Source organism: Nansenia antarctica, assembly GCF_963989245.1.
Source record: "Nansenia antarctica genome assembly, chromosome: 2".
Classification (NCBI taxonomy): Eukaryota; Metazoa; Chordata; class Actinopteri; order Argentiniformes; family Microstomatidae; genus Nansenia; species Nansenia antarctica.
Genome location: NC_137675.1, coordinates 82,004,236 through 82,022,339, shown reverse-complemented (window position 1 = coordinate 82,022,339; position 18,104 = coordinate 82,004,236). Strand labels below are relative to the sequence as shown.

At 42.4% G+C, this 18,104-nt stretch overlaps 1 protein-coding gene across 1 annotated transcript; it reads right to left on the bottom strand.

Moving 5' to 3' along the window:
- Window positions 1-1,129: 1,129 nt before the first annotated feature.
- LOC308150741 (beta-1,4 N-acetylgalactosaminyltransferase 2-like) lies at window positions 1,130-17,667 on the bottom strand (the record flags this gene model as incomplete). Its single annotated transcript, XM_080523541.1, has 8 exons — window positions 1,130-1,314; window positions 1,490-1,724; window positions 2,076-2,219; window positions 9,661-9,842; window positions 11,331-11,417; window positions 16,162-16,339; window positions 17,166-17,244; window positions 17,528-17,667. The coding sequence occupies 8 exons, from the start codon at window positions 17,665-17,667 to the stop codon at window positions 1,130-1,132; spliced, it is 1,230 nt and encodes a 409-aa protein (XP_080379667.1).
- Window positions 17,668-18,104: the final 437 nt, after the last annotated feature.

Sequence of the window (18,104 nt, the reverse complement as noted above, 5' to 3'; positions counted from 1 at the left end):
CAGATTATAGGCTTACCTAGGCTGCAGCCTAGGGCCACTACCACTAGGGGTAGTAAAAATAAAAAAAATGCGTGAGACTTGAGAGCCCTGAATATCCGGTTGTTAAGTCTGACGTCAAACGTGACGTTTTGCAATTTCCGGGTCCAAACCAGACATTCTCCGCACCAGAATACCAGTATCTACAGCGGTAGAATGACAGTTTAATCGTTTTTTAGACTCGGATCTATTCATACAACAAGGGACACAGCACTTTCCTGTTTTCCCCATATTGTCAGGGTATTTGAGCCTCGGAAAAGCGCTATATAAATATAATTTATTATTATTATTATTGCGGCATTTCGAAGACAGCGCCTCAGCCAACTTTGGACGCGGAAACATGTCGCGACTTAACAACCGATATTCAGACAGACAACAGGAGAGGAGAGCAACAGAGAGTCAGACAACAGGAGAGGAGAGCAATAGAGACTGAACTGAGGTGAGGTGAGCAACAGAGATAGTTCAGGATGATAACAAACAGTTCAGTATGACAGAGACAACTAATAGAAAGACACCTGTATGATTATAGAGTTTACATGTTCAAGGAAATATTGTATGATAATAGAAAGGTACACTTTAATTTAATTAAAGAAGTAACAAAGAACACATTTATTATCACAATTGCATTGTGTTCCATGTCTTTCTCCATTGAATAAATAATGCCTAGTTGAATGGCTAAACAAGACAACTGTCTGGACAGTACTGCTAGAATTATTCACCTTACCGCTGCACAGATAGACAAAGGGTATAAGTCCATTCTGTTAACATTAGGTCTACTCTGCTAACAAAGACTATTCCAGTTGATTTGTCAGTTGTTGTGCATTATATTTTTGTTGTGTTTGCAGTTTGCCCTTTAATAAGTTATATATAAAAATAATTAAGTTATATATATATTCTCATGCTAAAATCGACTGTAAATCCAGATTTTAAAGTTGATATTCTTCCCCGTGGAGCATGCCCCCATAACCTGTGCCCCACCCAACATTTTTATCACCAGCCGCCACTGGTACATTGGATGTAATAAAAGCTATTCTGATTCTGCTTCCTCATACCACATATCATGAATATATTTCCTGGGACACTAGACTTATATCTATCCATAACGAATACATTTCAGATGGTTCTTGAAGAAGTGATGGCCCAGTTTGAATTCGAAATCATTATTCTTCTGATCACGGAAGGTAGAGTACAGCTTGTTTCGTGCCTTCCTTTGATGTCCGATGTTGACATGACTACAGATGGCCACTAGGAGGCTGCCCAGGCCGTCCATGAAGAACTCTGAAACAGAGGGAGGGAGGGATGAGGAGAAAGGAGGATGGATGAGTATACTGTAGTGATATTTCAGAGCATTAGTAATGGGGTTTAAACTTGTTCATGGTCATCCAAAAACATTTTGCCCCTTTCATAAAATCTTAGTGACTTGAAATAAACCGTTAACATTATAATATTTCACCCGAGTGTGCCACTCTCTTCAGCAGGGGGTCGAAGCCAACTCTCCTTATAGCGTCTGTGCGACCCAGGAGGAAGTTGACCACCCCGTCGGTGAAAGAGCATTGTGGGAAACCAGGAAGGCTTTGGTATTTGATGTTTGACTTCCTATTCAGACAGCCGCCATCTTCCCAGTCGCCTTCCTCGTAGACCAGGGAGAAGTATTGCCGATTAGTGTCACTGCCCACGGCCGCGCCCACCTGCTCACACACAGAGAGAGGTAACAGATTGAGTTGGTGAAAAGGCCAATGCTTGCTAGACAGACTGAGTTTGAATCCAGGTTTAGTTTTTTCGTCATGGTATTGTAGTAGAAACCATTAGCATTTTTGTTGAAAACAATAAGTGTCTAATTTTTGTTTGTTTTAAGCACCAGTCAAGACCAGTAGAGACCAGTAAAGACCAGTGAAGATCAGTAAAGACAGATAAAGACCAGTAGAGACCATTAAAGACCAGTAACACCAGTCAAGACCAGTAGAGTTCAGCAAAGACCAGTAACACCAGTCAAGACCAGTAGAGACCAGTAAAGACCGATAAAGACCAGTTTTTCTCACCACGTCCAGTTCAGGCATCGCCTCCATCACCTCCACCAGACTCTCGATCTTGGTCTGCGCTGTAAACAGGAAGTCATCATCCACCCACAGCAGGTACTTTGTGGTTACCTGGGAGACGCCTAGGGTCCTGCCAGCGAACCAGCCCTGAAGACAAAAGCCAAACAGTTTATATAAATATAATAATAATAATAATAATAACCTGGTTTTATATAGTGCCTTTCTCAAACCCAAGGACGCTTTACAGATTGTACAGAAAGTCAGACAGACAGAACAGAAACCCCCCCCAAAGAAAACAAAAAGACATCGACAGTGACAAAACTAGACTAGGGGCCAAAGGCCTTGGTGAACAGATCAGTTTTGAGTTCTGATTTGAAGGTGTCCAGGGTAGGGGCATTGAGGATCAGTGGTATTATTATAATGCTAATACTAATTTGTATTATTAAGGGACTAATACTGCTAATATTGGCCTAATGGGGGTGCTATAGCAAGTGTTAGAAATTGCCAACTTTGTCCTAGTGCTGTGTCAATGCCATGTAATACCATGTAAGCACACCAGAGACACCAGGAAACAGTTTGTATAAATAGTTATTATCATAATTGTAATACCAATAATAATTTAGATTTTTAGGGGACTAATACTACCTAATATTGGCCTAATGGGGGTGCTATAGCAAGTTTTAGAAATGGCCTTTCTTTGAAAGGCCTATGTTCTAGTATTGTGTCAACGCCATGTAATACCATGTAAGCATAGATCATTTTACTAGTGAATTTTGGGTTAATATGAATGTGGATTCTGCAGACTATTTTTAATAGTAAATTAATAAGTGGAATTGACCTCAACCGTCATAGAGGTAGGCTGCAGGATTTGACGATGAGCCACAAGAGAAACAGCATTTGCTCATCTGACTCCCTGCTTGTCCAGGCTCCCAGTCCCTTCCCATTTGATCCAGAGGTATGATCTTGTATTCTTAATTACATATCGTTGTGAGGCTAGTTGCCACCACTACTATTTTTCTACCACTACTGTAGGAGCCAGATATGGTCCTTTGATACGTACATGTAATTCACTGTGTGGGCATGGGGTGGCGCTGTCACAATACCTGAGGCAGGTATATAAGGTAGCACTTTTGTTGTTATTGGCAGGTGTTGACCCCGGAAAGGCAAATAGGTTTTGACCGCTTTTGGCGCTGAGTTTGTTTATTGTTATTTCTGTACGAGTAAGCCATTGTTGGCACATATTAAAGCAATAAATGTTTACTATACTGCAAATCAACCGTTAAGTCGTGACGTGTTTCCGGGTCCAACGTTGGCTGAGGCGCTGTCTTCGAAATGCAGAAATAATAATAATAATAAATTATATTTATGTAGCGCTTTTCCGAGGCTCAAATACCCTGACAATATGGAGAAAACGGGAAAGTGCTGTGTCCCTTGTTCTATGAATAGATCAGAGTCTAAAAAACGATTAAACTGTCATTCTACCGCTGTAGTTCACTGGTACTATGGTGGTGCAGGGAATTTCTGGTTTGGACTCGGAAATTGCTAAACGTCACTTTTGACGTCAGACTTAACAAGCGGTATTAGAACGCACGGCGCGTCAAGCGGACATTCCGCGGGTTAGCATCTCAGTAGCTCAGTATTAGACTGTGCTCCTATAATACTACGTATTAGTAGGCTGGTGTGCAACAATGCTGGTTCCCACCGCTGAGGTACAGTGGATGGTGGATTGATGTGGTGCATGCAACTGACAAAGGTAACACGGTAATAATATACAGTATTGTAGGATTGCCCTTAAGGTCCTTAAGGCATCCGAGGTAATTTTTCATATTTGTGGTGTCTTCATGGATGTGTGCTCTGCTCTTATAGGTCGGCCAGAACACTAGCTGCTGTTTTGCCTCCTGCGCTGTCACTGAATCCCAGTTTTGCCTCTAATCTTTTAGCGTAGTAGCTTAAACTTGTTCCCTTTTAATATATTTCTAGTTCTGTCACACCAAATGGTACCTGCGTGTGCTAACCTTGTGCTCCCTAGCTTATTAGGTTTTTAGACCTCTGTTGTGAGGGTTAAAGTGTTTAGGTCCTACCCATCACCAATTGTATGCGTGAGCGTGATGATCTTAGTTGCACTGTGTGATTACCCCTTTTTGCACTGTTTGCTTGCTGTGTTTCAGAGTATGTATACGTGTGATGTGGTAAGTTGCACAAGTGGATAGCCCCCAGCTTGTATAGCTAGTATACCTCCCCCCAGTTGGCCGTAGCCCAGTATTTTAGTTTATTGTAATAAAGTAGTGTTCGCATTTTGCCAAGTGTATGCTGGAACCCAGTTACTGTACGTCAAAGCAAACCACTCCAATAGCATTCTATATTTTTATGGGTGTAATTCCCACTGTGGCATTGACTTGCTAAGGTTGGTCGCCCAACCGCACCCTCCTGTTACACAGGTAAATATCATATAATTTAATACATGGCAGTGTTTCCTCCAGGAATTTTTACAATGGTGGCGGGTGGCCGTGACCGCGCGCGTAGCGCGCGCGATTTTTTCGCGTGCACGCGCATGAAACGCGCACGCGCGCTCAAAACAACGTTTTTTTTTTTTTTTTTTTTTTTTCCTTCTAATCACAGCCAAAACTAGAGGATGGCCCAAAAAAATAAATAATGAATATACAGAATATAAACTTGTGACTGACAGTCACATACACACACAAAGATCATCAGCTATAATATAATACGAAGTAGGCCTACATGAGCACAAAAGCGGCTAACGTTACTGATTAACTGTTTACTGTAGTGCAGAGAGATGGTAGTCGTAGGCGGCGTATCAAATGACAAAGCTAAACGTTTAATGAAGGACATGAACGATTGTCAACAACACACTCAAGCATGCCTGGATATTTGTAAGAACTCTCGCGAGATTTATCAGACTAAACCTGGATTTTCCCTTTAGCGATGTTGATGGAATACCCCCCGGATGTCACTACGGTGGCCTGTACACAATAACAATAATACCACAGTTCACATTTAGACCAATCAGGAGCCCTTGTGTCACGTCGTCAACTGAATGTCATTAATCTGATTTTGGATCAGCGGTTAGAGAGAGATGGGCGTGGATTTAGGTGCACTTTTAGTCAATTATAGCGCTGATCTAGGATCAGATATATTTTAATCAGCTAAAATGTTTTTTTTTTTTTTTTTTTTGAGAACTTTTTTTTTTTTTTTTTTTTTGAGAAATCTGCATGGTGGCGGAGGAAATTCCATCGTGGCGGCCCGCCACGATGAAATGCATGTAGAGGAAACACTGCATGGGTCATAAAAAACTGGTCTTTGGGGATGGTTTCACCACAACTCCAACAGCATTCTAACAATGAGGACACTGTTAGATTGCTGTTGGAGTGGTTTACTTTGATGAACAGTAGCCACAGTGTTGGGAATTTGTATTAAAATAACTAGAAGTGATAATTATGATTCAAACCGCCTGTAAATTACTTATTTTTGCCTATGTGCTAACAACCATTTTGCACCTGTTGTTATGATATTCTATTTTCCTGTACTGATTTTATACTTTCATAACTAATGATTAATGATAAGTCCATTCTTCTATACTGTATTTTAACTTGTTAATCGAATCCCAAGTCATGGGACTCAGAAACAGGAACTGAATTTCGTGCCTGTTGTGTGACAGGAGACAGCAGACAACGTGAACAGGAACACATGCGCCTGACCACATCGCCAACAGTTATGCTTTCACAAGCTATTCTGATAAGAACATAGCCTACTGACCTAGTCATGACCCCAGGGAATGGGTTTGATGATCAAATAACTGGCCAATCAGTGCTTTAGAACGCATGTAGAATATACCCACGGTAACTGTATAAAAATGTTTGTACATCCTAAAAACATAACTGTGTGCATATGCTTACCTGTTACTTAAAAACATAGCTGTGTGTGCATATGTGATTAACGAGCCCCAGACAGGGGGTATGACCGCAGAGGGACACAGAGGGATAACAACCTGTCACCCCTCTCCTTCGCACCCTGCACTGGCTCCCGATAGCAGCTCGCATCAGATTCAAGACCCTGGTGCTTGCATACCAGGCAGCTAAAGGGACAGCCCCTGCCTACCTGAAGGAAATGGTAACCCCCCAAACCCCTGCCCGCTCACTCCGCTCCTCCACCTCGGCTGGCCGACTGGCCCCACCTCCTCTACACAGCAGTCGGGCTGCCCGATCACGTCTCTTCACAACACTGGCTCCCCGCTGGTGGAATGAACTCCCCACGGCCGTCAGAACGGCTGAGTCACTACCCATCTTCCGTCGTAGACTGAAGACCCATCTCTTCAGGTTACATCTTAACTGCTCCTCCTGAGACATCTTCTGACCCTCACCACTACGTCTCCTAAAGACACCCGCTTTCCCCTCTACTGTGTCCCTAAGAACATCTATTGCCCCCCTTGTACTGTTTCTCAGTTTCTCCAGAAAAAAAGAAAAAAAACGTTTTAGTAGAAGGCGATAGGGAGAAGGTTTTTTCTTCTATCAGTGGCCCCGGGCCCGAGCTAGATTACTCTTCCTGCAACGAATGGTGGATTGCTGATTCACATGCTTAGTATTCAAATGTATTGATTGTAAGTCGCTTTGGAATAAGGCGTCTGCTAAATGCCAAACATTTAAAAAATGTAAACAACCAGAAGTGAAACTTTGTAGCAAAACCACAGAACACTTGCTTATCACATTGTGACCTTCACCACATGACTGTCTGGTATTAATGTTTACAGTTAGAAATGATCAAATAAGGGGAGGAGGGACAACCCATCCCCCAAAAATGTCAAAGGTATAAAGATTATGTACCAAGATGAAACAGGGCTCTTGTCTGGTGAAGTTAACCTATTGACGGCTAGCTGATACTGGCCGGCGGAGGTGAAACTAGATGGGACCACTTTTCCATGGAGATGAACTATTATTGCTTGCTGATGTGCTTGAATAAATATTCTCTTAATGAACAGTTCAGTAGTGGTGCCTAATATTTGATTGGATCATTTTATCTTAAAAAGTTATATCAAGGACGTCTCGTTGAGATTAAACGAACTCGCTTGTAAGTGACGACTCAATTAAATCAATTCTGGAGAAGTTGATCGCCTTACAACAGCAATGTACCAGCTTGTAATAAAAAAAAATTCAGGTGATACAAATGTCAGAGATGATCTACTGTGTTCACTATACAGTATGTCAACCGCCATCAGACCTCTGCAGGTCATCCAGAATGCTGCCACCCGTCTGGTGTTCAACCTCCTCAAATTCTCTCATGTTATCCCTCTCTTTCGCACCCTTCACTGGCTCCCGATAGCAGCTTGCTTCAGATTCAAGACCCTGGTGCTCGCATACCAGGCAGCAAAAGGGACAGCCCCTGCCTACTAGGGCTGCACGATTAATCGAATTTAAATCGAAATCGCGATTTGAAATGATGCGATTAGCTAATCGCAAAGCCTGCGATTTGCCTGCGATTTTTTTTTTTTTTTTTTTTTTTTGCTATTTAGCAGACGCTTTTAATCCAAAGCGATTTACAATTACGAATTACAGGGACATTCCCCCTGGAGTAACTGAGGGCTAAGTGCCTTACTCAAGGGCACACTAGTAGTGGTGTGGTTTCAGGCGGGATTTGAACTCACAACCTTCCGATCACAAGTCCAACTCACTAGACCACCACTACCCGTATGGGATACGTCATACAGCGCGTCGGATTCAACGTCAATGAACGTCAACGTCAATGAACGTCAACAATGAACGTCAACAATGAACGTGAACGTCAATGAACGTCAATGTCAATGAACGCACACCAACAACATCGCACGTGAAAGTACCTGCCCTTTTCCAAACAGCTTCCAATTAAGCTTTCCTAGATGGTTGTGTGAAACAAACCACCTGAGTCAGGTTAGTAATGCTCCATCACATGTTTTAATCTGAAGCTTGATTTTAAAGCAACCCAACTTTAAAGCAACCCAATGTAAGTTTAGTTCTTTCACTCGTAGCTCGGGCTGTGGGGGTGCTAGAGGAGGGAGCCTCTAAGTCCCCTGAAGACGTACAAACAAACTGCACGTTGATACGACCTTCCTAGCCGGAGATATGGCCACACTTTACAAAAACTTCCTTTTTTTTTTTTTTTTGCTATTTTAAAAAATAATAATCGCAAATTAATCGCAATCGCGATATCTGTCCAAATAATCGCAATTCGATTTTTTCCCCAAATCGTGCAGCCCTACTGCCTACCTACAAGTAATGTTCACCCCCCAAACTTCAGCGTCTCCACATCTGCTGGTTGACTGGCCCCACCACCTCTACGCCAACGCGGCAGTCACACTGCCCAGTCACGTCTCTTCACTACACTGGCTGGTGGAACGAGCTTCCCATGACTGTCAGAACTGTAGAATCACTTCCCATCTTCCGTCGGAGACTGAAGACCCATCTCTTAAGGCTACACCTTAACTGCTCCTCCTGAGACATCTACTACCCCCCTGCACTGTGTCTCCAGAGAGAGAGACCTGCTCCCCCTCCCCCTATACTGTTTCTCCTGAGGTTTCTCGTACCCCCTTGTACTGTTTCTCCAGTGTCTACTAAAGAAAAGAAGAAAAAAAATATTTCTTCTTCTAGCATGACGACTGCCAATGACCACTGGCCTGAGCTAGATTACTTTTCCTGCTACAACTGGTGGATTGTTGATTCTCTTACTTAGTCAAATCGCTTTGGAATAAGGCGTCTGCTAAACACCAAAAATGGAAATGTAAATGTTTTTGGGAGTTGTTGGATAGAATAGACGTTGTAGAAATAGACTGTCATTGTGGTCAACATCCACTTGAAAAATGCTCTATGCTTCTAACTGCTAAAACAGTTTTGAAAAGTTGAATACTGTTTCAAGTTGATTTAGTTTTATCATTATTATCAACAGGGTCTCTATAACACTCTGTAACACTATAAATGAAGAAGAAATTTGGTCAAGCAACTTAGAACACGAATACTACTACTAATTATTATTATTAGGGGTCTAAGATGTGACCACTACCCCCAAATGTAATATTATCCCCATTGCCCTAATGGGGGTGCTACAACAAGTGTTAGAAATGGCCAACTTTGAAAGGCTATATATCCCACATCCTATAACATAGTCACCGAATTTGGTCCATAGGTCCCTATCATGATGAACAAAAAGGACCATCAAGATCTACCATTTTGTGAAAAACACAAAGGCTTTTACAGATATTGACCTATCTGCGCCAAACTTGGTATGTAGTATCAATAGAGTGATGTGCGTTCCATTTTGTTTACTATTTAAACAAACAACATGGTCGCTCTTAATTATGAATTGTCCAGGGGGTGTGGCCTCTCACATAAATGGTGAATTAGGCCCTGTTAATTGCTGCTTGCAGATTGTATTATTATTATTATTATTATTATTATTATATATGTTATTATTGTTAGGATTATGTGTTACTTCTGCAACTAACAATAAACAATTAAAAAAATTAACACAGTTTTTTCCACATCTTATCTGTGATAAGCTGTGAAATAAACGATTAAACAAGAAACTACATTACTGTGGTTTGTACCTGTGCCGGGGGCATGATGTACTGCTCTATATTGGATCCAATGACTTTCTGAGGCTTCAGGCTGTCGTCAGCGATGATGATCTTCATGACTGGGTAGAAGGTCCTGATGCTGCTGATGAGGCGTTGGAGCTCGCTGTACCGCAGGAACGTCTTGGTCACGATGGTCACCTGGGAGTTGACGTCTACAGGGACAGATTATCACTGTGGTTAGACGCTGTAGTGATGTCTACAGCGACAGATTATCACTCTGGTTAGATGCTGTAGTGACGTCTACAGGGACAGATTATCACTCTGGTTAGACGCTGTAGTGATGTCTACAGGGACAGATTATCACTCTGGTTAGACGCTGTAGTGACGTCTACAGGGACAGATTATCACTCTGGTTAGATGCTGTAGTGATGTCTACAGGGACAGATTATCACTCTGGTTAGACGCTGTAGTGATGTCTCCAGGGACAGATTATCACTCTGGTTAGACGCTGTAGTGATGTCTACAGGGACAGATTATCACTCTGGTTAGATGCTGTAGTGACGTCTACAGGGACAGATTATCACTCTGGTTAGATGCTGTAGTGATGTCTACAGGGACAGATTATCACTCTGGTTAGATGCTGTAGTGATGTCTACAGGGACAGATTATCACTCTGGTTAGATGCTGTAGTGATGTCTACAGGGACAGATTATCACACTGGTTAGATGCTGTAGTGATGTCTACAGGGACAGATTATCACTCTGGTTAGATGCTGTAGTGATGTCTACAGGGACAGATTATCACTCTGGTTAGATGCTGTAGTGACGTCTACAGGGACAGATTATCACTCTGGTTAGACGCTGTAGTGATGTCTACAGGGACAGATTATCACACTGGTTAGACGCTGTAGTGATGTCTACAGGGACAGATTATCACTCTGGTTAGATGCTGTAGTGACGTCTACAGGGACAGATTATCACTCTGGTTAGATGCTGTAGTGACGTCTACAGGGACAGATTATCACTCTGGTTAGATGCTGTAGTGATGTCTACAGGGACAGATTATCACACCGGTTAGACGCTGTAGTGATGTCAAACACATCACATTGGAAGGTGGATATCCTGTTTGATTTAAAGGTAGATATTTTGCTGAAACAAAATCTAAATCATGTCTAGTACACACTGTGATGGAAAAAGACTGCATCAATAGTTAGCAAATTCAGCTAGGATACTGTAATTAAATTCAGCTAAGATACTTTAGCGGGTCATTTAATATTTAAGTGGGTCATTTAGTGATATGGCCCGCTTAGAGGAGGGGGTGGCATCTACATATGATTCAGAGTTCAGTGGGGCAGATGGGAGGAGGTGATAATATGGAGGCTCAGGCTGGGGCACATGGGGTTAAACGTCAATGACACCTTGAGAATAATTGGGAAACATCTGACTGGAGAGTGTGATCATTGCTAACAGAGGGAGACAGTTGAACATGTTGTTGACCTGTAGGAGATATCCCAGGGAGAGAGACTATCCTTAGGTGCTTGAGGGGGCAGGGGGTGGAGGTATTAAATACAAGGATATTCCTGAGCAAACTGTCAGGGGATGTGGTATTTAATTGTGTTTTTGCTTCCTTAGAGGGACAGGTCCTTGCGTACCGGGTGGCAAAGGTAACAGCCCCTTCTATCCACCAGTAAAACAATCTACCTTTTCCCATGTCATATAAAACAGGAATCGATTGTCGCTGGATGACTATGGGGAAGACTGCCTCGTGCTGTTCATATGTGAAGTGAGCTGGGGAGAGAAGAGAGGAGAGGAGAGATGAGAAGTCTAATCATGTACAGAAGGATATATTTTAAGTACATTCAAACAGGCCCCTGGTTTCTTCTGACATTTACATTCATTTAGCAGATGCTCTTATCCAGAGTGACTAAAACAACAAAGTGCATTTGTCTAGACTAGGAAGTGAAACAACATATCACAATCATCAGCAGTATGACCTTCTATAGGAAACAACTACATATCACAATCATCACCAGTATGACCTTCTATAGGAAACAACTGCATATCACAATCATCAGCAGTATGACCTTCTATAGGAAACAACTGCATATCACAATCATCACCAGTATGACCTTCTATGACCTTCTGATGCCAGTAGCAGATTCATATACAGGTCCGGTATAACCCAGGTATAACCCAGGTTCTAACCCAGGTATAACCCAGGTTCTAACCCAGATCTAACCTAGTTCTAACCTAGGTCTAACCTACTTCTAACCTAGTTCTAGCCCAGTTCTAATCTTGATCTAACCTAGATTTAACACAGATCTTACCCAGGACTATATAACCCACGTCTAACCTAGTTCTAACCCAAGTTTAACCCAGTTCTAACATAGTTCTAACCTAGGTCTTACCCAGGACTATACTAATTCTAACCCAGGTCTAACTCAGGTCTAACCTAGTTATATCTCAGATCTAACCCAGGTCAAACTCAGGTCTAACCCAGGTCTAACCCAGGTCTAACTCAGATCTAACCAGAGGTGTCAAGTAACGAAGTACAAATACTTCGTTACCTTACTTAAGTAGAAATGTTGGGTATCTATACTTTACTGGAGTAATTATTTTTCAGCCGACTTTTTACTTCTACTCCTTACATTTTCAAGCAATTATCTGTACTTTCTACTCCTTACATTTTAAAAATAGCCTCGTTACTCCTATTTCATTTCAGCTTGTTTTCATTACAGCTTTTCATCGTAAAAAAACACACACACAAAAAAAAACTATCCAGATAAGTCGCGCCATCCGGATAGAGTGAATTTGATTGTGGTTGGATGAGAAGTAAACATTATACCATGCCGACACCCTATTGGTTTGTACGAGATGCATTCCATCTGCTGCACATGACACAAATCACACTCCAGCAAGGAAAGCAGTATGTAGCCAAAGATGTCCGTGACCGTGCCAGAGACTCAAAATAACAGCGAAATGTCCCAACCAAGCACCAGCATCAACCAGGTTGATAGCCAGGAAGATCAGCCAACCCTTCTCCATCCCTGGCCGTACCTGGAAGAATTTTTTGAAATGGTTGGATGCAAAAACAACTCCTTTCGAATGCGCTGCAAGCTCTGCGCACCCAAGTACCACGAGCTAATGGCCTTCAAAAACTCACCGTCTAATTTGAAAAAGCATATTGAGGTAAGCTGAAAGTTTGTTATTATCAGTCGACATTTTGTAGTAACCTAGTAACGTACTAATGGTAAATTTGCAATGTTTGCTATGGCTAAGAACATGCCATGGTTTGCTTGCTAGCAGTAGGCTATGATTCAATGTTTCATTTGTAATCCTTCATGTGTTGAGGTCGGAGTTTTACCGTGTTTGTTGCTGTAAAGAGTTAATTATGTTCCCACGGGAGAAGAAATGTGCGCGGTGTGTGCCATTAACAATGGTGGTCCTAAAACAGCTTTAAGTGGCAATATTCTGGTCTGCTCAACATAATTGCATAGACCAGTGAAACTGCTCCCTAACTTGTAGTCTGACCTCCATTCATGAACTTCCAGCGTGACATTTAATACAGCGGAAGTCCTAGATAGTCTCAGCTTGTGGTTTGAGAGAAATAATATGAATCTCAATCTGTGCCTGTGCATTCATTTTCTCCACAGAAGAAACACCCCACTCGTCTAGAGAGGTACACGCAACTTTCTTCAACAGCCCTCAAAAGGAAGTCATCCACTGAAGGTTCTTTGACCCCACCCTCCAAACAAACCAAGCTGTGGGAGGCTCGAAGAGTGTCCCAGGCAAGTGTGGATGAAGTAGTCCTCAAATTCATTGTCCAAGGCTTGCACCCACCACACATTGTTCAGCAACAGGGCTTCATTGAGCTTGTGCAACATCTTCAGCCAAATACAAATGTCATGACGCGTAATACTGTTGTTAACAAAGTCACAAAGGCCTCTGTTGAAATGAAAAGAAAACTGAAAGCTGCCCTTAGTGAAATTGAGTTCATAGCAACAACAACAGACTGCTGGATGGCACACCGTCGCGGTTTCATTGGTGTCACTGCGCACTGGTTTAACCCCCAGACCATGCAGAGATCCTGTGCTGCCCTGGCATGCAAGCAACTTAAAGGGTCACATACCTTTTCTGCCCTGGCTGGTGCCCTAAATGATATTCACACAGAATTCAATGTCAGAGAGAAGATCGTTCGCACTACAACTGACAACGGATCAAACTTCCTGAAAGCCTTCAGAGTTTATGGGCAGACTGACGAGAACAACAATGCTGAACCTGTAGGAGAGGGTGATGAAGAGGATGATGGTGGCCAAAATGATGATAACGATGAAGAAGAGGAAAGCCTTGAGGGTGTTGAATTTGTTGATGCCGGAGCCCTGTTGGAAGAAGATGACTACTTAGAATACCAGCTACCCAAGCACCATCGCTGCGCCTGCCACCTCCTCAATTTAGTGTCCACAGTTGATGCTTCAAAAGCAGAGGTCAACCCACTGTACAAGCGCGTGTCAAGGTCCACATTTGCCAAATGCTCTAGCCTGTGGAATAAAAGTTCAAGATCAACCACCGCATCTGAAGTAATTGAAGACCACTGCAAACTCCAACTCGTAAGGCCTGTTGCTACAAGGTGGAATTCACTCTTCTCAGCCGTAGAAAGAATAGTGAGAATAACACGAGAACAAGGCGAGGGAGCCCTTGCAGCTGTCTGCAGTGAACTAGATACACCCAAGTAAGTGCTTGTTTTTCTGCCTTACAGTTAATGAAGTGATTAACAATAGATTAAGTCACAGTTGTATACTTGGAATACTGTAGAACACGTATGCACTATGCCAATATGCAGTCCCCATATTTACTATGAATGTGATTTGTAGCAACACAACTTCATTTCTAAAAGTCTCAGATGACAATATTTTTCCTTTTTAATGATCAGTTCCTCCAGTTGAAGGTGCTACATCAAGTAGACTTAATGTTCCATGTTGTGTTTTTCTCTTCTTCTTTGTACAGGTTTACTCCAGTGGAACTTGCATTTCTTGCAGAATATGCGAAGACAATGAGCCCAGTTGCAAAGGCACTGGATGTTCTTCAGGGAGAAACCAGTGTGCAGATGGGATGGTTGGTCCCCACCAAAGGACCAAGCTACAGCACCTTCAAGTCGCCTCCAAGTTCTGTGAGCCTTTGATTGCTGCACTTCTTTCAGGCCTTGAGAAACGCTTCGGAGAGATGCTTGCAGATCCAGAACTGATAGCCGCAGCCATTCTAGTTCCCAAATTTAAGACCTGTTGGACAAGTGACGAAAATATCCTCAAACTTGGTAAGTGTCTCACTTCCGCTTAATATGTGTAATTTCTATGAAGACAGTGAAATTAGTTTGAAATTACATTTAATGACACACACACACAACACTATCCAATACACAGTTACAATACTGCCATATAGTCTAAATTGTCATGATTTTTGTTTTTTATTCCACAGGCCTTCACTATATCAGAAGCCACTTGGACTGTCAGGCCGAGAAATACTTCAGTGAGGGCTCCCAATCGTCTGAGGAAGAGGACTTATTTTCCTCCTTGAAGAAGACCGGCCCTCTTGAAACGTCCCAGCAGTTGGATGCGTACCTGGGGTGCCCAGGAGACACAGTAGAGGTACTGAAGACCTTCCCAGCTGTGTGCCAGCTATCACTCAAACTTAATACGGGACTCCCTGCCTCAGCAGCCTGTGAAAGACTGTTTAGTGTCGCAGGGCTGATCTTCAGGCCAAAAAAGAGCATGCATTGGCTCAAAGAACTTTGAGAACCTGCTGCTTTTGCGGCTGAACAAAGCTTATTGGTAACTCTGATGCTGATGTAGATTGTGTGTATGTGTGTGTTTTTTCAGGAAATATTGAATCACTACTTTGTTATGGTTTGTATGGTTTTGCCCTCACAGTTCCAATAAAGGCTATTGACTTTTGACTTTTGACGTTTGACTTTTGACGTTTGACTTTTGACGTTTGACTTTTTGCACCATTACAATACTTAGGCAACTAGTCATCATATCTTCCGTGTTCACATGTTAATGCTCAGTAGTACACATATATGGTTCTTTAATGTATTTGCATTGTACTAAAATGTGTTCATTTTCAATGGGCATAAATGCGTCTGAAATAAGTGCATCCCAAAATGTTCAACATTAACATTTTAATAATAACATAATAGTCATTATGGCCTTTAGAAAAAAAATTTTGGGGGGGAGGTGGGGTAGTGCACTATAGGCTCCTGTGGCGTGGCCTAAGCTTTTGTCCTTAATGGCATTTTTTTTCCCCTTACATTACTTTTACTTTTATACTTTAAGTAGTTTTGAAACCAGTACTTTTATACTTTTACTTGAGTAAAAAGCTTGAGTTGATACTTCAACTTCTACAGAAGTCTTTTTAAACCATAGTATCTATACTTCTACTTGAATAATGAATGTGAATACTTTTGACACCTCTGGATCTAACCCAGGTCTAACCCAGTTCTAACCCAGGTCTTACCCAGTTCTAACCCAGGTCTTACCCAGGTCTCCGGTGTGTATGTGATACACAGTGCTGGTGTAGGTGAGTCGTTCCAGGAGGTTGTTGAGGTCAGCGAGGCTGGGGGACTGGAGAGTGATCCGACCCTGACCCTGACCCTCCACCTGGCCAGGCTCAGGGGCCTCTACAGCCAGGACACCGCTGGACACACTAACACTCACCTGCAGGTACAGAACAGGGCTCACACCATAGGCTTATATTCCCTGGGTGAGACCCACCATAGACATCTTATATTCCCTGGATGAGACCCACCATAGACATCTTATATTCCCTGGATGAGACCCACCATAGACATCTTATATTCCCTGGATAAGACCCACCATAGACATCTTATACTTCCTGGATGAGTCCCACCATATAGTGTAATAGCGAAGCACTGTACTATAAGTGTATTATAAGGGTAAATCATAATATGATTGAGTAGCAGAAGTTAACATGAATAAACAGGTTTGAATGTTACTGCAGCCATCCTTATGGGACATTTGATAGTGATACTTGCTGCACATAGGCATAATTTCAGTAAAAGCATTTATGTACCATTCATTCATTCAGTGTATTTTCAGTATCCATGTTGAAAAACCATTACTGAAAACAGGTTTTCCGAACCATCACCAACTAACGTTTTGTTTTTACACCCGGTAGCGACGAAGACCCTTGAAGCCCCTTGAGTTTCCAACCAACCTGGTAATTTGTTCTTGTTGTTGTTGTTGTTGTTCTTGTTGTTGTTGTTGTTGTTGTTGTTGCTGTTGCATGCAGAGCTAAACCTGAAATGATGTTGTTGAAAATAAAGTTACCTGAATAACAAGTTTATTCATTTCCTTTGAAGGAAATGCCATTGATAACTAGTTTAGGAAGTAACGATGACTAGTGGTGTGTGTGTGTGTGTGTGTGTGTGTGTGTGTGTGTGTGTGTGTGTGTGTGTGTGTGTATGTATGTGTGTGTGTGTGTGTGTGTGTGACCTGGTATGAGGCTCTTCTGGAGAGGGACCACAGTGAATCCCTGGATGGGGTAGTGTAAAGGGGAGTTAGACGGAGCGAAGAGCAGCCTGTTCAGACTGGACTTGGTCCTACAAGAGACAGACATGGTATATTTGGTAGATTTTAATTCAAATATTTGTACACACACAGACACACACTCATGTAAACACACACGTGTAAACAAGCACATGCACACACACACACACACACACGCACACACACACGCACATGCACACACACACACACACACACACACACACACACACACACACACACCCACACACACCATAATAAATGCCATCCTGCCCTCATAACAAGCCTACAGTTAGAGACAGGAATGTTCTGTGACACTGTAAATGCCATCTCTCCCACCTGAGGAGGTGTTTCCTGTATTCCTCTGCTCTCCGTTGGACGAGGTCCTCATACTGGCCTTTGGGAAGGTGATCTCTCAGTATGTACGAGCCTGCTGGACAGGAGCACGGGGACGGTGGTGTGGAGCTGGTGGATGGCATGGCGCTGGAAATACACAGGAATGAGCTAAACAGCATGACATACAGTGCCTTACATAAGTATTGGAAAGAGGAAGTCTGTTTTTAGCTCTATACAACAAAAACAATAGATTAAAAGAAACAGGAAACAAAATGAGATGCACTGACAGGGTTTTTTCACAGGGACAGCCAAATCCTTAGGATGGTAAGGATTATGTAAATGTAATGGTAAGGACTATGTAAACACACTCATATTGACATCATCCACCTGAGACGATGAGTAACTGTCTTCCTTTGGGGGAACACCTGACTTGGGTAAGACATCCAGTAGTACATCATTCCCACTGGTGAGAGAAGACACAGGAGAAGGACCACCAGTCTGCAGCGTCGATCCATCTGTTAGGAACGAACAGGTTTTAGATAACTTCAATCATTAGGCTACTGTAATGCTTGTCTTTCTT